The sequence below is a fragment of the Lissotriton helveticus genome, chromosome 2_2 (assembly GCF_964261635.1).
Source record: "Lissotriton helveticus chromosome 2_2, aLisHel1.1, whole genome shotgun sequence".
Classification (NCBI taxonomy): Eukaryota; Metazoa; Chordata; class Amphibia; order Caudata; family Salamandridae; genus Lissotriton; species Lissotriton helveticus.
Window position 1 is genome coordinate 373,871,757 of NC_136060.1, and position 24,858 is coordinate 373,896,614.

A 24,858-nucleotide genomic window follows, 5' to 3' on the forward strand; every position below is an offset into this window, starting at 1 on the left:
GTCAATGGCTAGGCTCATTTTATCATTTTATGCAGAACCGTTTCATACGTAGGGAGACCATCAGAGCTCACAATGTAGGCATGCGTTATTGGTGTTGCATGAACCCAGCCAAGACAGTGGCACGCTGCCTGAGAACCTGCGGGTGAAGATTAGCACCTTCCCTTTTAGGAAAAAGACCTCAGAAATGGGGGCAGAAGCATTAACAGTTTTTCACCCTGGCAAAGGTTGCTCTGTACAAAATGACCGACATTACATGGGTGACATGCAAAAAAAATGTGATGCTTCAAAGTGATATTAAGTGACAAATATCTTCAACTTACAATATCAACATTGCAGTTCCTTGTCAATCACAAGGAAAAGGGACAATAAAAAGGTGCCATCTCCCTTCATGCTGGTAAAAGGTGCCACCTCTATAAACTGATAGTTTGCAGTTACAAAGCGCTGAAAGGTTACCGATTGTTCTTGCCATTCAGTAACCAATAGTAAGTTCGCATCTTTTCACGAGAGACTGCTTCCACAGTGAAAATGACAACTATACCATCAGGGAAAGCAGGCATAGGTCCCATACTGCCTGTGATGTACTTTCCCCAAAGTGGCACTTTTTTGCCATTACAGCCCTACTCCATTTAGGGGACCTGGATTATGACACCAACACTTTGCCAATACAAATGCCCAGGCCTCCATCTCTGCATTTTCAACTGGATTCACAGAATGATTCCAGCTCCATGAATACAGATGAGTCAGGAATTCTTGGAATCCTTGCGACTGGCCTCTGTGCCGGATGACTCCATCCAGCACAGTGCAAAGAATAGACCAGGTTGCATCACAGAGGATGTGCAAATACAGCAATGTGGATAACCTGACTCACTGTTTGATCAGATCCGCCAGTTGTCCTGCCTGCAGTGTCTATAAGCATAATCAATAGCACGTTGACACAGTTTGACAGCCAAAAACCAGGCAGCTTACAAAACGTTAAACTAGGTTCATTTGTACCGTGGGAGCGACACAAGCTTCTTAAGCATAATTTCAATGTTATAAGTGTTTGATGACTTAGGGCCTGATTCAGAGTTTAGCAGAAGGTTACTCCATCACAAAATGATAGATTTCCCGTCCACCTAAATGCTTATTTACTTCTTATATCTTAATACACTTGTAATAAGGTGGACAAGATATCTGTCACGTGCAATGGAGTTGAACCCTTCTCCAAACTCTAAATCCGGCCCTATATATGATTGCTGCACACAAGGACCTCTCTTGAATCCATGACTGACATTACTAAGAAGCACTATTTTTCACCCGACGATTAATGCAAGTCCAGGTTTCCCTATAAACCTGTCATTTTTCTATGTCCCTGTATTTCCACACCACTGCTGGAGCCACCCGACCACCTCGCCGCCACTGCTCTTTCCAGCTCCAACACAGAACAGCTCTGTGGTATACCTGGACCAGAACAGCATCTGGAGTTGAAAACCTCTCGGACCACTGTGAGCTGCTGTCTGGCGTTTTTCGGATTCAGGTCTCTTTGCCAAAGCGCCGGGACACCCTATGGGGTAGCCGTGCGCTATAGAAGAGATCGCACATAACATAACAAAACCAAAGCTACGCCCATCTAGAAAATGTTGTGGTGAGGGATACAGTTAAGAAAGAGCATTTTTTTATGATACAGCTGCTGGCCTGGTAAGTGGAGTTGGATTGCCAGACTAGGGGTGAAGATGGCTACTGTGCAAAACCTTGGACTATTGTCCTTGTTTCTCCCTCTGCACAGTCTCTTTTGTGATGAAATGGTGCCGTACAGAAAGGTATGCACATGGGATGAAGTTTACAAACCACACGGTCCAGCACGAGCTGCAGGTCTGCTATCCTGCTGACCACTTGCAGGGCAGGCATCACCTTCACCGCTGCAGGCAGGCTTTACCTAGAAGAGAGCCGTGCCACCCGGCGCTTCTGCACGCCTCACTCTTCAGGGCTCTTGAACTTACTCTGTGAGGTGCAGACAGTGCTTGCCATTTGAAAGTGTCAACAATTCGGAAACTAGAAGAAAGCAACACGGCCGGGGGTTGCTCACGGGTGTCGGGCCAATGCCAAGCGCTGGGCTCTCACTTATAGGGATACGTGTGAAGTTACCAAGCACGATAGAGACAGTCACACGTCACCTGCTCAGCGAGGGGCTTCCTGTCTTCAAGAGTTGCCCACGTGAGCACTTTTATTTTCCTCCGATGATACGTGTGCACGGCTCGAGGTGTTATGCACTCAGTACCGCCAGCATGCACACAAGCTGGCTCAGCGAACATAACCCTCATGCCCCCATCATGAATGAAATAAGCATCTTTAAGTGGCTTGTATGCCAGAGGATACCGAAAATAAGCTGTTTTCGAACCCCCACCTAACAATGAAAATAGTGTGAAAACATTATGTAGTTTAAATCCCGTGTTTGATAACTTAGTAACGCTAAAATGACACTACCTATACACGCATTCATGTTCCATCAATTCAACGCCAGTGCCAGACAAAATCAGGCGTTACAAATTGGTACGGTGGACTTTTCCAAATACATACTTTTCCCTGGGTTTCACTTGTAATTATTATATGAGTGTCTATAACCTCTCCCGAGTCCCGGCAGTAAGGCCGAAGCCTTTTTACGATACTTCAGCCAGCTACGTCTTTTTTTGTGGCACCCTGGCGCAGAATTAAGCAACTGTGAGGTTTATACATCTAGACTGGATCGGAAAAAAAACCAAGGAAAGCGAAGTCAACAAGTAAAGGCGAGAGAAAGGTGGATAGAGTCGAGAAAGGTGTGCCCAATGTCCTGGGAAAACTGCTGCCAGTGCGCAACCAGCCCGGAGTGAGCACAATCTTAGCAGCCCTCCAAGAAACCCAGCTGAGAATTCAAACACTGTGGCAGCGGGGTCCCCTCGGACTGTGTACATTATGTATTCGCATCACACACGGACACACCGCCGGGTCCCTGCTCGGAGATGCACCTCTGCAGACCTTCCAGAGGGCTACAAACCCCCCAGAAGTGGGGTCCCAGCTGCCGGGCTGGTACCGTCCGCCCAGTGACCCTAGTTTGCATTTGCAGCCGGGAGACTGGGTTCTGTCTGCAGGAGGAAAGAAGCACTCGCACCCCCGTGTCCCTCCCAGGCACCCCGCTCCCGCCCTGGGTGCGCGGACCCGGAGAGCCCTCCGCGGACCCGAGGTGGAGCCGCCTCCTGCCCCGCTCACCTTCTCGGGCTTTCAGCAGCACCGTGTTGGCCACAATGTTTTCAATCTCCATGATCAAGGGCGGCTGGGCTGGCACCGCATGGCTCAGGCTGTGGCAGGGCTGGCGGGGGCCCGGCGCGCGCCGTGCCGTCTCCTGGCGGACTGACCCTTCATGGGGGTGCCTCCGAGGGTGCCAGCGCCGAGTCTTGCAGCGGAGCGGGGCTCGCTCCCGGCTCCCGGCCCCCGCCCGCTTCGGATGGCTGTGGGCCCGCCCTACTCTGGGCTTCCTCTCTGCCCTCTAGTGGGCGACCCGGGCTGAGGACAGAGTACCGAGCCGCCGCTGCTAAGGTCTCCGAGTCTGGACAGAGACCGGTCACTTCAGAAAGCATCCCTCAGTGGTGTCCCTCGCTGCCCATGCCACAGAAACGCCACATACATGTACTTACTACAGTGCTTTTCGAAAGCACCGCAAAAGAAAAAAAACCAATCATGCTAGTATTTACCTTTAGTGGTGAACAGAAACGTAACCCTCAACTAGTCCAATATTGGTCTGTCTTGAATGTCACTGACTTAACGAGCATTTTTGAGGGTGCAGCAGGAAACTTGTCATTTTTAAATCAATTATTAAGTTTAAGTTTAAAATATTTATACAGCGCAACGTACACCTGGGCGGTTTCTTGGCGCTAAAATAGCAGGCAGCCCGCTGAACAAGAACGGTCGCTAGAACGTCAGCTGAGAAGGCAGGCAGGACTTACGAAAGAAGTGCCTGAGAAAATAAAAAGGTCTTCAGAGCTTTGCGAAAACTAGAATACTGGGTGAGGGACCTAAGATGGAAGGGTAGAGAATTCCAGAAAATTGGGGCGAGAGTGGAAAATTTGGAGCCACCCTGTTTTTTTTTCCGGTAGCGGGGTACTGCTAAAAGAAGTTGTGCCGAGGAGCGGAGGTCTCTGCCAGGGACGTAGGCCTTGATGGCAGAGGAAATGAAAAGGGGGGCCAGGCCAGTCCTGGCCTGGAACGCCATGCAGCCTAATTTAAACAAGGCGCGTTCCCGCACAGGGAGCCAGTGGAGGGTTTTCAGGAGGGGGGAGGTATGGTGGAATTTGGGAAGACCGAAGGCCAGGCGGGCAGCCTGGTTCTGCACCAGTTGCAGTTTACGCAGGCTGTACTGAGGGATGCCATTGAACAAGATGTTCCCGTAGTCCAGGCGGGACAGGACCAGTGCGGACATAATTAGTTTGAGTGCAGAAAAGGAGAAGAAGCGAGAAATGGAGCGGATAGTACGGAGAGTAAGAAAGCAGGAAGAAACCACCGAACCAATCTGGGAGTGCAAGGTGAGTTTATCATTAAGCTTGATGCCAAGAGTCTTAACAGAGGAAGCAGGGGTAGGAGGAGAACCAAAGGAGGGGGGCCAAAAGAGAGAGTTCCAGGGACTGGAGCAACCACCTGTCACCACAAGTTCCGTTTTATCGGGATTGAGTTTCAGGTGGTTGAAATTCATCCAGTCCCTGATAAAAGATAAGATAGATTGGAAATTAGAGATAGAATCAGGGGTAGAAGACAGATTGAAGATGAGCTGGAGGTCATCGGCATAGTTATATACAGTGACCTCCAGCTGCTGAAGAGCAAAGATAAGAGGAGCGATATAAAGATTAAACAGTAAAGGAGAGAGGGAAGAGCCCTGGGGGACACCGCACTGGACCTGACAGGGGGTAGCTGAAAACTCCCCGAGATGGACTGCCTGGGTCCGGTCCCTCAAAAAGGAAGAAAGCCAGATAAGGGCTGAGCCTCCTATGCCCGCCGCCTTGACACGGGAAAGCAAGATGGAATGGTCCACCGTGTCAAAAGCGGCGGACAAGTCAAGGAGGACCAGCGCCTGAGATCTGCCCATGTCCATACCCTCTCGGAGGGTGTCTAATACTGACACCACCACGGACTCTGTCGAGTGCTTGGGCCGAAACCCAGCCTGACATGGAGCCAACCTCCCATTCTCCTCGGCAAAGGAGCTGAGCGCAGATGTCACATGTCGCTCAAGCACCTTCGCCAGAAAGGGGAGAAGGGAGATGGGGCGATAGTTGGCCATCACAGAGGGGTCGGCTCCTGGCTTTTTCAGAATGGGGACGATTGACGCGGCTTTTAGCGATGGAGTGACAACCCCTCGAGCCAGTGAGTCATTAAGGAAACCCAGAGGGGGCAGGGAACAGACGGTATAAACCTGCCGAAGGATATGTGCCGGGCATATGTCAGAAGGGGAACCGGATTTAATTTTGGGAAGGAGGGAGAGGAAAAGTTCTTCCGAGAGAGGAGGAAAGGAATTAAACGAGGCTTGAGCGGGGGGAGGCAGGGGATCAACAAAAAAAGGGGAAGGGGGGGGGGGAATGTTGGATTTGATTGTCGAGATTTTGTCGACAAAATAAAGATTCAGTGAATCACAAAGGTTCTGGGAAGGAGGGGGCTTGAGTGAAGTCCTATCGGAGAAGGCCAGATCGTGGGTAATGGCAAAGATCTCCTTCGGTTGGTTCTCGGCCGCCAAAATTTTGGCCGAGAAATAGGCTTTCTTGGCCTCAATGATGTTTTTCTTATAGGTCCCTAGGAGATGGACGTAATAAGTCCTGAAGTTGGGAGAGTAATCCCGTCTCCATTTGCGTTCTGCCCTTCGAACCGTGAGCTTCAGTTCTTTCAGCTCGTTGTTAAACCACCGGTTGGCGTCTTTAGGGCGTCTAATCGAGGTGCGCCGGAGAGGGGCCAAGCAGTCACTTCCTTCCAAGAGCCATGAATCGATGGCTTTGGCTTGGGCTGCGGAATCCAGTCCCGAAAGCGAGGGAGAGGAGGCCAGGAGGGAGGTTGAGAGGTCAGATAGATTGACCTTACCCCAATTGCGGGCCCATGAATTTTTAGTGAGGCTAGGGGTTTTGGTCAAACAACGGCTGAGGGAAAACGAAATTAAAAAGTGATCGGACCATGTGCATGGGGCAACAGACAGTGCAGACAAGGAGCAGTTAAGAGACCAAACCTGGTCTAGGATGTGGCCGTGAATGTGCGTAGGGGTGTGAACAAAAGAGGTGAAATTAAGAGAAAGGAGGGTTTCTGAAAATTCCTTTGATAAGGCGCATTCCTTGGGGTCAGAGGGCCAATAGTTAAAGTCCCCGAGGACTATAGCCGAGGCATAGTTGACCGCCAGGGTGCCAAGAAGATCTTGAAAGGCCGGAAGGAAGGATGGAGTAGGTTGGGGAGGGCGGTAAACAAGCACGATGGCTAGGTGGGGGGAAAGAGAAGTAGAGCAGGCCGCCAAGTAATCAATTCCTCCCCAGGAGGGTGAAGGGAGGGCTTGAAACTGAAGACCAGAGCGGGCAATGAGAGCAACACCTCCACCCGCTTTCTCGCCAGGACGGTCGGCGCGAATAGCGTAGTAAGTCGAGGGGAGGGCAGCCAATAGGGATGGAAGGGAGGCATCCGAAAACCAGGTTTCCGTCAGCAGAAGAAGGTCTGGTTTGTCGGTGTCTAACAGAATAAAAAGTTCTTGGTGGTGCTTGATGGCAGACCTAGTGTTAAGTAAAATGATGGATAAGGGGGGAGAATAAGAGTCAGAGATGGTAGATGAAACGGGAACCAAAGGAGACGCGGGAGGAAATGGGCAACCGGATGGGCAGGTATGGCAAGGAGAATTACAGCCCAAAAGGGTAGTCCGGTGAATTGTGCGAGGATCGAGAGGCCAATGCCCTTGAAGTAATGTCAAATCAGCTGAAGAATATTGGATGAGGGGACCAGGGGAGATGGCCCCTTGCCCCGGTCTGCCGCGGACGGGCGCAGACGGGCTTAACTCTGGCGCGACTCCGGCGCGCCTACGTCGCGCCCGCTGCGCTCGTCCGCTGCGCTGACGCGTGGTGGCCATCTAAGTAGAGATGGGATCAGGGGGGAGTGGCTCGGATGTTCCAGGCCGACTGCCCAACCCAAAATGGCGCCCACAGTCGCCGGGGGTCGCCGTTAAGCGGACAGCCCACGGTAAGTGCTGGCTTTAAACAGGCTATCAGAAAGCGTGTGGCGGCTAGTGATCAGCAGGGCCACTGGATGGATGAAAAAAAGCAATAACCGCTGCTCGTGATCAGCAGGGTGAGGGGGGAGTGAGGATGCAGGTAAGATGCTCGTAATCAGCAAGGTGATCTAAAATCATCAAATAAAATGCTCGCGCTCCAGCAGATGCGTGTTGAACCCGCTGCCACCGGGCTACTAACTATCGCTGGTGCAAGGGCAGGGCGGAACCTAAGTAGAGATGGGATCAGGGGGGAGTGGCTCGGATGTTCCAGGCCGACTGCCCAACCCAAAATGGCGCCCACAGTCGCCGGGGGTCGCCGTTAAGCGGACAGCCCACGGTAAGTGCTGGCTTTAAACAGGCTATCAGAAAGCGTGTGGCGGCTAGTGATCAGCAGGGCCACTGGATGGATGAAAAAAAGCAATAACCGCTGCTCGTGATCAGCAGGGTGAGGGGGGAGTGAGGATGCAGGTAAGATGCTCGTAATCAGCAAGGTGATCTAAAATCATCAAATAAAATGCTCGCGCTCCAGCAGATGCGCGTTGAACCCGCTGCCACCGGGCTACTAACTATCCTATATTAGATTGCCGCTCAAATGACGAACACTTTATCTATAATTTTTGTTTTTGTAGTAAAAAAACATAGCACAAACCTAACCACTAGGGACTGTGCAAGAGAAGATCTGGGTTAAGTCTTGCTTTTCTTGGCTTTTGGTGTTTCTAGGTGCTCCTCATGCTTCTATGACAGGACCGCTGGCTTCAGATTATGTATTGTCGTTCTAGCTGGAGTCAACATTAATGACAATAGGAACATGATAACACAAATAAAGAGCTACAATGTCCATAGTTCTTAAAAGAAAAAACACCAATCCCACGATAGGAGCATATCAACCAATAGCCACTGAATAAAGCACATAAACATTAATGACCACTGTACAAAGGCCTCTTTCATGCTGCCGTAATATTAGGATGAGCCTAGGCAGCACATGCACCGTCTCTTTGAGACATCCTGTGTCTACTTTGTGAGCCCATCGCTTTTAATTTGTTGCTTTGCATGTCCTTCGAAAAATGCTTGCTTCTCTGTGGTCAATGTGGGTTATATGTCCCTCCATTTTGTGTGTCGACTCCTCCCACGGAGCATGCCCCTATTACTTGTAGACTTGCCCTATTGTGCATGTAGATTTGTTCAAGTTCATTATTTATTTGGTTTCTGCCTTAGCGATTTTTACAGATAAATACAGACACAAAACAATCTATTTCCTGTCTGTATGTATTTTTAAAGGTGGAAAAATGCAGACAATTGTGCTGTCCTTCATGAATTCCAGACAAACTGCTAAGCAGATAGACACCATGGAGATTTAAAAACAGGATGTGATTCCCTTAAACACAGGCATATGTTAATATATGTTTGTGTATAACACTAGTATTTACTTCCCATTGTAGTGCTTTGTTATATTTAGCTCTTTAATTTGCAAAAACACTACAGGCATCAAAGTAAGAGTGCATGTTCATCAGGTAAATAAATGTGGGAAAAAACATGTTATGACCACATTTATTCTCAAAACATAAAATAAATACGGATCAATAACAATAAAATAGCTTAAAAATAAATATGGATAAATACAGACGGAAATGGTAAAAAAATAAATACCATAACACCGTGAACCCTACTTATATTAAATAACACATATTTCCAACTGTGTCTAGTGTTCCGTTCTGAGGAGCACCAAGCTTGCTATATATCATACATTTCAGCATACCATTTTCCTGTGCTCCACAGGGCCTTCCAAGACATGACTGCCATGTTTTTTTTAAACAAACTATCTCTCGAATCTGGTCTAGGCCAGCACATTTACGATTCAGTCATTCTAGCTCGTCAGAGACCTTAAATGCTTAAAAGATGTGCTTTATAGCATTTTAGTTACCAAATGCCCTTTGGTTGAGTGTGTTACTATGGTCGCAATAATGTTGCGGTTGACAGACATACTGCTACCACTTACTATTTTTGGTATTTCTACAGCGTATATTCCCACCGCTTTGGTATTTAATGTGTTTGTTTCTGCTTGTTAGCTACATTTCTCTCTGACCTGCCTAATACATTTCTACTCTACATTAAGCAGCCCTCCCCCTTCAATACCCAGTGCTCCCTCCTCAGTTGTATTCTTGTAATGTTGCCATTCACTTGCTACGATTTACTGTCAGCGGTTGACAGTTACGCTGTCAAATAATACTAAATATCACAGGACGTCCTCTGGTCCACTAGGCAGCGCAACTGGAGGAACTGCTCTGAATCTCACTCTTTTTTTTTGGTTAGTTTGATTTACTGGGAAGTTTGACTTTTTAGTGAATTGCAGCACAAGTCCATGTTAGTTTTTGGTTTACGTGTTAATGTCACTAACATACTCACTAGCTTGTTACTCGCCTTGACTGAAAAGTTCATATTGCAGTACTTGGAGCTAATGTATAGCTGAAGTTAACACTCTTCTCCTGACGTTATATATTTTATCAATGTTGCCAAAAAATCGGGCGTGGCTAGCAACATGGCCGAGTAGGAAGTGTGCCTGCATAGCTCCGGCGAACTGCAGTGATCCGACGTGAATTCTGGTGGCCTGAGGTCCCAAAGACCACATCATTTTACTCTTGGGGGTCCAATACTGCCCCGACAGCAACAGATTGTGGGCGGAGGACGTGGCTAGCCCGCTACACGTCGAGGCGAAGACTGGTCCGGAGGCCCGTGAGCGCGAACAAAGATGGCGCCGCTAAGGAGAGAGGCGGCGCAGCTAGAGACTCCGGAAACTGACGAGGGCCGCGGGTGCCCTGATGTGCGTCCTCGCCTGGCCGCCGATGTCCCAGATGTGAGCGGGGGCCAAAACGAACCTCTACAACTGCCCCAGGGGAGCGGCGAGGCGGTGGGCAGAGGAACTGCCGCCAGGATCGGAGCTTGCTGCCCCGACAGCCATCGGAGACCTCGGAGGTGAGGGCTGGCCTCTGTGTGTGTGGCGACTGGAGAGCACTGCGGGGCAGGTGCTGGGTCGCGGGGATCCACAGTGAGAGCGGACGGCCCTCCGCCCGGTGTGGGTGGGAGGAGACCGTGAGGAGCCTGAGCGCGGACTGCGGCGGGGGAAGCTCCGTGACCCGGGTGGCGGAGATGGAGGCCTGGGGGAGTCGCCTGTTGAGACGGAGGGAGACCCCCTGGCCTAGGGGAGAGACTTTGAGAGGCTGTCACCCCCCAGTGGTGTACGCACCATAAAAAGAAATTCTGCTGCCAGTTGAGGGAGATGGGAGCATAGCTCTGGACAGGGACACGGCCTGGCATTTTGGTATAACGCACAGCCATAGGAGGCGACCAGTGCTGCGCTAGCTAACAGGATGAGGCTGTATGGGCACGCACAACTCTGCCAAGTTAACTCATAAACTGTTCTTGCCAGGCTACATAGGCTGCAGCTGATTTGGCAGCCCAGAATTGAGTCCGCTTTGCTTCACCTATCCCTTGCCCTTGTGGACTTGGCCAACTGAGGGGCTGACTCTGTCCCCCAGCACCCCGCTCCCTGCCTGCGTGGAGAGCCAGCGGCGAGTGATATCTGGACACAGGGGTGATTATCCTGCTGAGAGGTACGCGGACACGTGACACCAGAGGAACTGGCTGGAGGGGGACTTGAAGGTGGTGAGGCGGAGCGCGGGGCTGGACAACGCCACGACAGGACCGTCTCTGCAGGTGTGTGGTCTCTTGCAGCGCAATATGGGCAGGAGGAAGGAAAAGGACCCTAAGCCTCCCAGACAGGGCACACTGGATCGCTATACCAAGTTGGCCCCCCAGCCAGATGATGAATCTGCGGCTACCCGTTTGGACACAGACCTGTTGATGCATGCAATCCAGGCATCCCATGAGGCCCTTGAGAATAAGATGGGAGTGGTGGGTACGGAAGTAACGCTCTTGCGACAAGATCTCCGAAATTTGTCAGAAAGAGTAACAGAATCCGAAACAAGGCTGGGGGAGGCTGAGGACACAATACAAGATATGAGAAAAGGTATGACTGAGCTTCAATCGTCTCATAAAAAGCTATTGTGGAAGGTGGATGATGCCGAAAATAGGGCAAGGCGCAACAATCTCCACTTTGTTGGTTTTAGGTACAAATATGGCGGAGTTCAAAGGTACAAATATGGCGGAGTTCCTACACTCTTGGTTACTACGCACTTTCCCAAAGGATAAATGCTCTAACTGCTTCATTATAGAAAGGGCCCATCGAGCGTTGCTGGCCAAACCACTGGCAGGAGCGAGACCTCGACCAGTAATAGCTAGTTTCTTGAATTTTCTAGACAGAGACCTGATTCTCCGAGAAGCTAGAAAACTTGGAGAGATCCATCAAGACAATGCCCAAATAATGGTCTTCTCTGACCATAGCCAGGAAGTGCAGAGGCAGAGATTCTCCTACGACTCGATAAAAGCCAAATTGAGAGGCCTCCAAATCCAGTACATGCTATTGTTCCCAGCCAATCTGAAAGTAATATACAAGGATAAGACCCACTTTTTCAAAATCCGGAAGAGGCATGGCAATGGCTGGAGGAGCGACCTCCATTGACGCGACCCACGACTGGTACCCAAAAGATGAATGCTGCAGAGAGGCCCATGGGAGGATCTCAGGGGGCACCAAAACCACAAAGAACGCGGCAGCAGCGTGGGGAGCAACTTCCAGGAGCGACTCCATACCCCAAAACTGGACCTGAAAGAAGGAGGTGTCGGAGTGTTGGTTCCCTCGACTCTAACCGGCCGACGGGGTCCCGGTTCCTTTGCCTTACAGAGAAATCGCGTTCAGATGTGGAGTAGGATCCTCAGCTTCCCTCCTCGGAGGGGGAGGAGTCGGACAGACAGTGGCTGCGTCCTTTGGCGGTTGAGATAAATGAGATGGAGCACTAGGCTACACCAGAAAACATGGCGAGCCAGGGGGAACCCCTGGACTCTAACTCGTGATGCAGGGACTGATTGTTCGCTTGGAGCAAGCAAGTTGGACACCCCTCCTTGTTTTTGTTGTTTGTCTGGTCTTTATTCTTTCTCGTTCTTGCTTGCTCTTGTTCCCACCTTTATATGTTGTCACTTTAAAGGTTTAGATCGGGCTTCTCTTATTTTGTGAGTTTGAGACTGGGTGGGCGACAGACCTCCATCACCCGAAAAGCTCATTCTCAACGGGGGGAGGGGGGAGGTTGATGGGGGGAATTCAGCTTTTCTGGTGGGGGGAGGCGGGGAGGGACTTGTAACATGTTTGACGGGGGTTACAGTTATGATTTTAAGGCATGCCAGATATGGGATCATTCCACATATCTGCATACTAGACACCGACTCCTGCCACCACACAAGCATTTTACAACTGATGTCTCTTGTAGCTGAAGGTAGCTTCCAGGCTGCTTCGCAAGTGAGTTGCTGTTTCAAGATCCTTACATGGAACGTGAACGGCCTGGGCAACAAAATAAAGAGGGGGCTGGTCCTGTCCTACATGAAGAGTGGACCTGTCCAGATATTGTCTTGCTACAGGAGACCCACCTTCGGGGTACGCGGTGTGGGTTTCTGGCGAGAGGACCGTATAAAGTTTTGGTCCATGCAGGATACACGACAGGCTCCGGAGGGGTTGCCATTCTGATTAAGAAATCCCCCCGCTTTGTAGACACCCGGACGTGGACGGACCCACAGGGGATGTACGTGGGGATAACGGGAACTTGGGGACACCACAAGATCACGATAGTCTCGATATATGCACGACCGAAACTTCAAGCCAGAACCCTCACTCGACTAGCTGATATCCTTCTGGACACGCCAGACACATTGCACGTGGTGGGCGGGGGCTTTAATAACGTTATGTCCTCCCAGATGGATAGATCGAGGGACCGACTTGATGACTCATCAACGACACCCCTGGCTAGGGCCATCTCCACACTAGGACTAACATGTTTGCCGATGGTTACACTCAGATGCCAGAACGTACTCATATTTTTGGGGGGCACAAAGGGTGTATTCCAGGTTAGACTATGTCTTCCTCCCCCGACATGCCCTTAGCATTGAGGATGTGGCAGAGTATCAAGCACGAGGAATCTCAGATCGTTCACCCCTTCTGGTGCGACTGGGTGGGAGACATACGGTAGGGGGCAGGGGCTGGCGTCTGACGGCATGGGACCTCCAGAATAAGAACTGCTGCGGGGACTCAGGGCAGATAGAAAGGTATACTTCGCAGAAAATATGGGATCAGTCCAATCAGGTGTAGTACTTTGGGAAGCCTTTAAGACCGTTATGCGCAACAGGGCCCAAAATAGGACAGCGTGGGAGAAAAGGAAAGTGCAGGAAGAGCTTCATGCTCTGGAAACTCACATCCTGGAGCTAGAATGTAGGCATGTGTTAGAACGAGACGCACAGACACTTTGGCTTCTAGTGGACAAACAACAGTACAAGGCCCTAGTGACGGATGAAGCCAAAGCACAAGCACAGGCGACCCTTCATAGATTATATGATGTAGGGGATAAGTCTGGAAAGCTCCTGGCGTGGTTGAGCCGTAGAGGGCAGGATGCCCACTGGGTAGAACAGGTGATTGATGGGCAGGGACAAACCAGGCGGAAAGATGCCCAAATAGTCCAGGTATTCGCCGCCTACTATAAGGGTTTTTACAAGGCTAGAGACCTGGGCGCAATAGAAGTTATACTGCCGTACATGGACAGCATTGAGACTCCCATCTTAGCTGAGGAGGACAAGCTAAGCCTCGAAGGTGATATAACAACCACTGAGATCAAAGAGGCCCTAGCCAGACTCTGTCCGGGGAAATCCCCAGGCCCGAACAGATTCCCCGCTAAATTCTTTAAAAAAAACTGCAGATCTACTTAGTGGCCACCTCTTGACCCTGTTCACAGAGGCAGCCCAAGAGGGCATGCTACCACCTGACCTCCGTATGGCCACAATTATTCCTATTCATAAGCAGGGTAAACCCCGAGGAATGTGCATCCTATCGCCCCCTTTCTCTCCTGAATGTGGAGTTCAAGCTCCTGGCGATGATTCTGGCAATCCAACTGCGCCGGGTAATTTCCAGCCTGGTCCACTTGGATCAGACAGGCTTCCTGCCAGACAGGGCGACCAGATTAAATCTTAGGAGAACCTATAACTGGCTGATGGAGGTGCGAGATCGCCAGGAACCACATATGTTTCTGTCCTTAGATGCTGAAAAAGCGTTTGACGCAGTACATTGGCCCTCCCTTGAGGTAGTGTTGACCAAGTTCGGTTTTGGTCCCTCGATCCGGATTTGGCGAGACTCCTCAAAACAGACCCGCGAGCCAGGGTAAAAGTGAACGGGGTGTTGTCAGATGATTTCTCCATACCGAGAGGGATCCTGCAGGGCTGTCCCCTATCCCTGTTACTATTCGCCCTTACCATTGATATAGTGGCCTGTGAAATTCGACAGGAAAAAGAGATACAAGGGTTTAAAATTAAGCAGACGGATACGTTCGCGGAGAAAATATAGCTCTACGCGGATGATGTCCTCTTGTATGTCACCCACCCAGCCAGTACAATCCCAGTGTTGTTTACCCTTCTGAGCCGCTATGGGTCCTATTCAGGATATATGATAAATTGGCACAAGTCGATCCTATATAGCCCCAGGCAGGGAGAGATTTGGCCCCTCTTGCCCCGGTGCCTACCAGAGAAACATCCAGCGAGTGCTCACAAACTTTGTTAATGACGCTACTAGATGGAATACTCTCCCCCTCACAATTTTAGGCCGCGCCGCAATGTTCAAAATGATAACGTTGCCTGGTTTTTAAAGATATAAATGCCGAGCTTCGGTCATTGCTTTGGCTGGGGAGACAATCCAGGATAGCCCTAGACACACTGCAAAGGAATCAATACAATGGGGGTTCTCCCTGCCAGATATCGAAGCATATTACTGGGCAGAACACTTATCATCGATAAATAAATGGCTTCACGCTCCGGAGAATCACCCCATGTATAGATTAGAGAGAGGGACAATGGCGCATCGCACCTGTTTGCACTATATATACGGGGGTAGAGGGAAACGAAAGATTGTACCCAGCAACACGGGTTACTATAGAGGTCTGGGAGAGAGCGACTAGGACGATTGGCTGGATGCACAAACCAACGAAACAGACCCCGATATGGTCCTGTTCGTGGTTAAAGGAACTGCACAAGCTAAGAGGGTTTAAAGGGTGGGACGATATTGGAGTCTCTACAGTAGGAGACCTGCTGAGGAGGGGAGACCTAAAGTCCTTCCAGACACTGAGGCGGGAGTACAGCTTGCACCGCACTCAGTACCTGAAATATGCGCAACTGCGCCATGCATGGAGGGCAGAGAAGGCGCTCTCCTCTCCCTTGCCAGAGTATGCCCCGCTCGAGGGTCGCTTACTACAGGAGCAAATCCCATGCAAAATAGTATCTCTGACATATAAAACTTTGATTAATAATATGCCTGACAGACACCAACTGTCTGCGGTGTGGTCATGCTCAGGGGGACTTTTATCATATTATCTGGTAGTACATTATAATTCAGGAATACTGGGTTAAGATACTGAGGGAACTGGGTAGGATACTGGAGATGGCCCTTCCGGTGGAGCCCAAACTGGTGCTGCTGGGAATGACCAACAATGTCGATCTGAATCGCCCACTCCTGATTCTCATAGCACTAGCCTTAGTGGTGGCTAAGAGAGAGACGTGGCCCGAGCGTGGGGTGCTCCCATACCTCCTCGTATAGGAGACTGGAGAAGGGGCATGGATATGTATATGGCAGCAGAGAGGGTCACATACAAAGGTCGGGGATGCCCAAAGAAGTTCACTAAAGTGTGGGGGAAATGGAGACGATATCATGGCCCAGACGGGGGACTGTGAAAAAGGGAGGAGGGGACAACCTTGTGTCCATGATGCAGACGGGGAGGCAATTACATGAACTTTGCAATGTAAAGACTTGTGGGGAACTATTTTTCAGATCTTTCATTTTACTAGTGGGATTGATGGTCTGGTGGGAGGAGGGTGGAGGGGTGGCGGGGAATGGGGGATGATTACATATGTCATGCCAGTTATGTTTATGCACTTTAAAAAGCAAATAAAAATATTTTTTTTTAAATAAAATGTTGCCAAAGAATCACCTTTGTGTTGGAGAAGTCTAATTTACCTTGAAGATTCCTATCAGTCTTACTGGTACAGGGACACCCATTAGTCTACAGGTTCAATAAATGAGGATCAACACCGGAGTGGAACAAAACACAGTTTTATTATATCTCATGAGATGAGTCTCATCACTAAGACACTGCTAGTGCCAGAGAGAGGGGGCTAACAAGTACAAGTTCACACATGGCATTTATACTTTTCGGTGCCTCGTGAAACACATTGAAACCACTTCATCATTGTTACATAAAGCTTACACAACCCCTTTGTATAATGCTTACATGCTGAACTGTTGAATCCTGATAAACTCCTACCCACGTAATCTTTGTAGATAGGCAAGGCTGGGTATAGGCATTGGTGGGCTTGTAGATAGGAACATCTGCATGCTTGGGGCCTTTCGGCAGGGCAGGGCCTCTATTCTGGCACGTAAGTGTTATCAGCACAACCAGTTTTCAGTGAACACGTAACTTCTGACTTTATGAAAGTCCCTGCAGAAACACAAAAATGGGGGCTGGTAGACAAAATGGAAGAGGAGTAGAGGCTAACCTAACATAATACATTTTTTACAGTTCAACAACCTAATGCATCTAAATTGGGTGATGGTATGTTCTGCGCCTATTGCGTCTTTATTTCTGACGTGTCAGAGGTGTATGTTGGTGTTTCCTTCACCAAAACTTTTTTTAAAGGCATAAAAACAAAATTTGTATATATGGAAGCATACCACTAATAGAACAGTCTAGAAACCACCACATCCAGCACAAATATATTGTGTAACCAGCATTAGTTTACTGCTTGTGTCATTGATGTAACATACACTTCATTCGGGCCATGCACAGCTTTTACTCCCACTTTTCTTAATGCACCCCGGTTTGTTGAAACATTCAACAGGGCTTCACCGTCTTGAAGATGGTCACCTACAAGGAAGTCTTAAGTTGTCTGTAGACAAAACTATGAGCTCCCTGACACTTTTGAGTGAGTGGGCTAAGTCATTCACCCAGTGAGGCTACTGGTTTGCCAAGTACACATGGGTGGTATACATCCTTAATTTGAGCCAGTGGTTTTCAGTGCTCGGCATCTGCACTTAATTTTTCAATACCAACACCATCAACAGTCCACCACATGGTGGCATTGTCTGTTTTTTGAGAGGAGCACAACAATAGAGTTTACACTTAAACAAACATTAAAAATGAGTAATACCCGTGCCCTGGCGTTTTTATCTTTGGGTGGCGTGGAATATTCACAGAATGGTCATAGTTGTGGGAGTGCGATGGTTAGTAGTTGGTACTGTCACCCGCAACACATGCGAGGGCAATGAGTGACACAAGCGGCAGTGGCCTCTTGAGATTAAGCACTAGTGCAGTCTAAAGTATGGTAAATGGATTCAATATTTCAAGTGCATGATCTATACTTGTTTAACAGCTGTCAACATGTCTGTTGCACTGCATGGTCACCATGGTAGTAACACAGCCATGAAGTTAGTCAAATTACGATCTTTATAAAAGCACACTAAAGGGTATCCACTCTTTGGTTGGTGCTCCTTTTGACCTTTAAAGTTGAGAGGCTGAATTTCTATAAGACCGAACTTGTGTCTTCTGCTGCAAGCGGTGTTACAGTAGACTTTTAATTCTGATCAGACCTCGCAGGCAGATCGCTCCCCACGCTGCTGCACTGCTCTGCCTGCATTGTTTTTGCCTAATCTTGTATTTTCCCTTGTGCCTAACTTGCTTTCTTGCCCAGACTTGTTTTTATTCCTCTGTGCCTGTACTTGCTTTCTTGCCCATATTTGTTTTTATTCCTCTGTGCCTGTACTTGTTTTCTTGCCCGGACTTGTTTTTATTCCTCTGTGCCTGTACTTGCTTTCTTGCCCAGACTTGTTTTTATTCCTCTGTGCCTGTACCTGCTTTCTTGGCCAGGCTTGTTTTTATTCCTCTGTGTCTGTACTTGCTTTCTTGACCAGACTTGTTTTTAGTCCTCTGTGCCTGTACTTGTTTTCTTGCTTTTCCTTCCTGGGCCCAGTTCTCCCGCGGCCCCTGCCTGTTTTTCCCACCGCTGAGTCCCTGTAGCCCGCCCCCCTGCAATCCCATTTGCCGCCCGCTCCTGCCTCCCAGCTGCTCCGCCCTCCCACATCCCCTCATATGGAGGCCGCACATCAGACGCGATCAGAGGGCTCGTCAAAGGAACGCCTAAGGCAAGCCCGTCCGCGCCTGGACCGCGCCCAGCGGCAGGACCCCTGGACCTCGTGAACGCCACAACGCCCAACATCGCTATGTTGCAAGAACCCTCCACGCACTCAACACCGGACGATCCCACACCTGGTTCCTGGACGCCCCGAAGCGCACCCACGGAGCTTTCACCTGCCGGAACTGCAGCTTCACAAGCATCCGTCCCACCATGCTACCGACCAGGAAAGAACCCAACCACCTCATATGAATCCTTCTCAACACCCGCTCCGCCCGCAAACATGCCGTTGAACTCTGGGACCTACTCGACTCAACTTCCCCAGACGTCGCCTTCCTGGCGGAGACCTGGCTGAACACTGCCTTGGCACGCGACATAGTCGTAGCCGTCCCGGAAGGCTACAAGATCACCCGCAGGGACCGCACCAACGGAGCAGGAGGAGGAATCTCCATCATCCACAGGAACACTCTCAGAGTCTCGACTAACACCGATGACACCCTCAGCACCGCCGAACACCTGCACTTCCAGATCCACACCGACCCCATCACCACCCTCAAAGGAACCCTCATCTACAGACTCCCTGGACCCCGACCACAGTTCAGCGAGTCCATCGCCGACTTCGTCAGCACACACGCCCTCGCTTCCATGGACTACATCCTCGCCTGGGACCTGAACTTCCACCTCGAGAACAACAACAACACCAACTCCACCACCCTGATCGACAACCTAGCCAACCTCGGACTCAGACAACTTGTCACAACACCCACCCACTCCACCGGTCACACGCTTGACCCCATCTTCTCGGCAAGCCCCCACGTCTCCTTCAACCACACCACCAAACTCCACTGGAGTGACCTTTGCTGCATCCACTTCACCTTCAAGAAACCCACCACATACCACCGCACCCAACAGATGCCTCGCCGCTGCTGGAGCAAAGTCGCCGAAGACCAGCTAATCACCACCCTCGCCCAGAGCCCACCCGCCGACCCCAAGACCTCGACACCGCCGCCTGCAACCTCAGACAGTGGATCAACGACTGCGCCAACAACCTCGCCACGATCAAGAAACCCTCCAACAGTCACACCAACAAGAAAGCCAGCTGGTTCACTGAGGCCCTGCGGGCCTCCAAGCAGACTTGCCAAAAGCTGGAGAAGATCTGGCTCCGTGAACGAACACCGGATAGCCACGCAGCCCACAAGAACACCATCCGCAGATACCATCACCTCATCAGATCCACCAAAAGGGCCTCCTTCAAAGACCGCCTAGACAACAATGCGCACAACAGCAAAGAGCTCTTCAACATCGTGAAGGAACGCTCCAACCCCAGCTCCAACACCAACGACGTCCCACCTTCGCAAGACCTGTGCGACTCGTTGGCCACCTTCTTCCACCGCAAGATCGCAGACATCCAAGACCGCTTCAATGCCACGCCGAGATCAACGCCTTACTCAAGAAGCCCAAGGCGGACCCCAAGGGCCTCAAGAACGTTCGGCCCATCTCCCTGCTCCCGTTCCCGGCAAAGGTCATCAAGAAGACAGTCAACAAACAACTGACTCGCTACCTTGAGGAGAACAACATCCTGGACCCTTCCCAGTCTGGGTTCCGCAGCAACCACAGCACCGAGACTGCCCTCATCGCCGCCACCGATGACATCAAGTCCCTGCTGGACAACAGAGAAACGGCGGACCTCATCCTCCTGGACCTGACAGCCACCTCCGACACGGTCTGCCACCACACACTACAAACATGCCTCCACACAGCCTTCCTCTCTGGCGGAACACAGAGCGTCCGCCTTCCCCCCCTTCTGCTCCGAAGCCACCAAGATCATCTGCGGCATACCCCAGAGCTCGTCCCTCAGCCCAACTCTGTTTAACATCTACTTGACACCGCTCGCCCACGTCGCCCGTCGGCACGACCTCAACATCATATCATATCCTATGCCGATGACACCCAGCTGATCCTCTCCCTCACCAAGGACCCCCACACCGCCAGAACCAAACTTCACAAAGCCGACTGGAGCTGAACTCGGACAAGACGGAGGTCCTCGGATCCACCCCTTTGGCCTGGGACGACTCCTGTTGGCCGACCACACTGGGAACCGCCCCAACACTCACCGACCACGCACGCAACCTAGGGGACATCCTCGACTCCACCCACTCCATAACTAAACAGGTCAATGCCGTCTTCTCCTCCTGCTTCAATACCCTCCAAATGCTCCGCAGGATCTACAAATGGATCCCCACTGAAACGAGAAGAACGGTCACCCAGGCCCTTGTCAGCAGCAGGTTGGACTACAGAAACTCCCTCTATGCAGGAGCCTCAGCCAAACTCCTAAGACGGCTACAACGCATCCAGAACGCCTCTGCACGCCTGATCCTCGACATCCCTTGCCGCAGGAACATCACACCCCACCGGAGAGACCTGCACTGGCTCCCGGTCCACAAGAGGATAACCTTCAAGCTCCTCACCCACGCGCACAAGGTACTCTACAACACCGGACCAACTACCTCAACAGACGACTCAGCTTCTACACCCCCCCCGCCAGCTCCGCTCCGCCAACCTCACCCTCGCCACAGTTCCCTTCTTCCGAAGAGCGACCTCCGGCGGCAGATCGTTCTCCCACCTTGCCGCCAAGACCTGGAACACCCTCCCCATCCACCGACGGCAGACCCAAGACCTGCTGACCTTCAGAAAACTCCTCAAGACTTGCCTTTTTGAGCATTAGCAGCACCCCAGCGCCTTGAGACCCTCAGGGGTGAGTAGTGCGCTTTACAAATGAGATGATTGATTGATTTACCTACACACTAGCTTAACCAATGAAGAGTACGGAGACATTTTCCTAAAAACTCTGCTGTGACCATCACTCACAGGGCCTTTTTAGGTCTGTCTAATAGAGCTTTTTAGGTCGCAGCCTACCAGTCTGGTTTGCTAAAGACACCTTTGGGAACATTCAGAAAGCTGACCAAGGAATGCATTACGCCCATTGCTTACCATTGGCTTTGTAAATCACATTTTCGGACTTTCTATTTGCTGGCTGTATTTGCTTTAGGCTGTCCAGCTTGAGTTTGTCTCTCCCTTTGCCCAAACCTTATTTACTGTATTTTTCCACAAACTCACTTTCTGTAACAGTCTTTAAATCTTGTTTTTATCTTGTCATATTTGCTGTGCATTCAAAGACCGAGGTCAAATGTCAATCTCTCCAGGAGCTTGGTGTTTACTTTTCTTTGTCTGACTTCAAAGTTAGAGGATTTATGTGACAATTCTGCTGAGTATCCATGTAAGAGGAGAGGGTGTGATATTCTTCTTTCTAGCATACAACAACAAAAATAACTGAACTATGCTGATGTTTCAGAATATATCCATTAGTATAAATAAAGCACTTTTTTGTAATACTGAAGTGTGGTGGAAACAAATATTTGAATACATTCAAAGCACATCAATACACTAGGTGATGATGTTTGTTCACTATTGTTTCTGGGCAGTAAAACCGTATTTCCGTGCAAATATAATGGTCATTTCAATTTAAAATGTGTTGTCTATAATGGCAGTACGTTACCACACCATGCATACTACACACTACGCCACTCCACACCCTTCAACTCTATGCCAAGGCACTCCATGCTATGCCACTCTACTTTACGACATGCCACTCCACTCTGCCTATCCTCTGTAAAACAATCTACGACAGGTCACGCCACTCGACTCCACACCACTCCAATCTATGCCACTCACTACGTGATACGAAATGCCACTCCACTCCCCTTCATTCCACAACACTCTACCTCTCTCCACTCTACCCCACTCCACTCGATCCCCTCCACTTCAGTGCTTCAGTGTATACCAATCTACCCCACTCCCCCAACCTACTCCTCTCCACCCAGTCTACTCTACCCCACTCTAGTCTAACCTCTACTAGCTACCCCTTCAATCTACAGCACACCAACCCAATCTAGCCCACTCCACCCCACTCTGATCCAATCTACCCAGCTCCACTAATGCACTCCAGTCTACCCCACTCCACTCTTCCACACGCCACTCTACCCCACTCCAATCTACCCCACTCAAATCTACCTGAGCATGCTACAGTCTATCCTACTCCACTCCCACTCCAATCTACCCCAAATTCACTCACTCCTCTCTAATCTACCAAACTCCACATACTCCACTTCAGTCTACCCCAGTCTAATTTACCCCACTCCACTTCCATTTTATCCCACTCCATTCTAAACTCAACTACACTCTAACTCCTCTCCGCTCTAATCTAACCATTCCCCTCCGATCTACCCCATTCCAATCTACCACAATCTTCCCCACTTAAATCTACTCCACTCCAATCTACGACACTACCATATATCCCACTCCTCTCTACCCAAATATACCACACTACAATCTTCCCCACTAAAATCTCCCACACTCCACTAAGCTACTCCATGGCACTTCACACCAATCTTATCCACACCAATATTACTCAATGCCAATCTACTCCACGCCAAGATACCATATTCCAATGATGCCTCTTCAATCTACCCACCCCAATCTCCCTCACTCCATTCCAAGCTACTCTGCTCTAATCTACCCCACTCCAATCTACCCCACTCCAATCTACCCCACTCAACCCCAATCTATCTCACTCTACACCAATCCCAAATCTGCTCCACTCCACCCCAATCTACCACACTCCATTCCACTGTACCCCATACCACTTCATTCCAGTATACCAAATGCCACCCAAATCTAACCCACTCAAGTCAAACCTAACCTACGTCACCCCACTCCATTCTATTCGAATCTACCCCACTCCACCCCAACATACTCTACTCTAATCTATCCCATCCAATCTGTACTACTCCAACCTACCACAATGTACCCACTGCAATCTACCCAACCCTAACCCAATCTACCCCACTTCAATTTACCCCACCCAATCCCAATCTACCCCACACCACTCTATCCATCTCCATTTCAGTTTTCCACTCTCCACTCCAATATACCCCACTCGTCTATCCCACTCCAAGCTACTCCTCTCCACTCCTATCTACCCCACCCCACTCCACTTCACCCCACTCCAATCTACTTCACTCCAGTCTACTGCACTCCACTCTTCCCCAGCCTACCCCACACCACTCCCATCTAGAGAGAAAGAGAGAAAAATCAGGCCATGACGAAGCCCCTGAGGGGGTGAAACGCGTAGCCTAATAAAATCATGTGTAATTTGGAATATGGTGTGCAAGTCTTTTCCGTAGTCCTTGATGTTGGGATTCCGATTGCTTTTTGAATATTGTTAAGCGTTCTGCACCTGTGAACTCGCACTAATCCCGCTGTGTGGACCTGGCCAGGCTGCCGCAGAACTTCTTGTCTTAGATATATATATATATATAACTATATATATATATAGCTATATATATATATATGCTTATTTCTATTTCTATTGTGTCATTATTTGTGCTGCTATTGGATATTTATTATTTACATTATTTGTAAATATTATATTTTTCTATATATATCGGAATATTTGAATTTTAACACTTCAGATCATACATAGATGAATTTATTTATCGTGTATATACTTATGGTAATGTTGTGTATTGATCAAGTTTTGCAAACTTTACATGTTTCTATCTTGTATTCATTAATTTGTTTATATTATTGGTTGTAAATATGTATATTGCTTAATCTTGAATCAATGGTAGCCCACTTGGGCTCTTATCCACCATTCCGTTATATTATTTGCAGAGAATTACGATATGAAGTATTTTCTTCATTTCTATGACACGATGTAATGCACTGTCACTTTAAATAGTCTAGCTCAATGCTTGCAGTTTGTCATGTGATCAAGCCTCCTTGGAGGCGAACCGCGTCATGGCGGCAGCGCTGGCTTTTACGAATTAAACACTGTTCACCAGCACTTCTTGGGTCGGCTCTTTGTTGCAGTTATTCGAACTTTTTTGTTTGGTGTGACAAGATTCGCCACATACGGTACCTACGCTTTCCAGGTACGAGCAGGACCCCTTCTCAGAAAGGGCAACGCGGCAGGAAGCTGTTTCCGGGTTTTCCTGGAATCATTTACTGTCTCCGGCGAGGAGAACGCCGCAACGCCCCTGCCTTACCGTTGATGTGTTCCGGTGGGACAGCAGCCGGAGTTCCGTTGTCTTCATTCTCACGGAGACTGGATCTGAGCTTGAACCCCGGAGAACGCCTTGGAAACGGCAGAGAGAAGTGTGCGCGACCTCTGGTAGGACACTTATTCCAATTACCAGTGGGTCGTTTGTGAGTCTTCAATAATAGCCACAACCATAGCGCTTACAACT

The 24,858-nt window shown here is 49.6% G+C and overlaps 1 protein-coding gene across 1 annotated transcript in view; it reads right to left on the reverse strand.

Moving 5' to 3' along the window:
- Nucleotides 1-3,495, reverse strand: part of GRK4 (G protein-coupled receptor kinase 4) — a 384,904-nt gene extending 381,409 nt beyond the window's left edge. Inside the window, exon 1 of the mRNA XM_078678547.1 lies at nucleotides 3,223-3,495. Within this exon, the coding sequence (XP_078534673.1) occupies nucleotides 3,223-3,274 (52 nt within the window). The 5' untranslated portion in view covers nucleotides 3,275-3,495. The remainder of the gene's footprint in view (nucleotides 1-3,222) is intronic.
- Nucleotides 3,496-24,858: the final 21,363 nt, after the last annotated feature.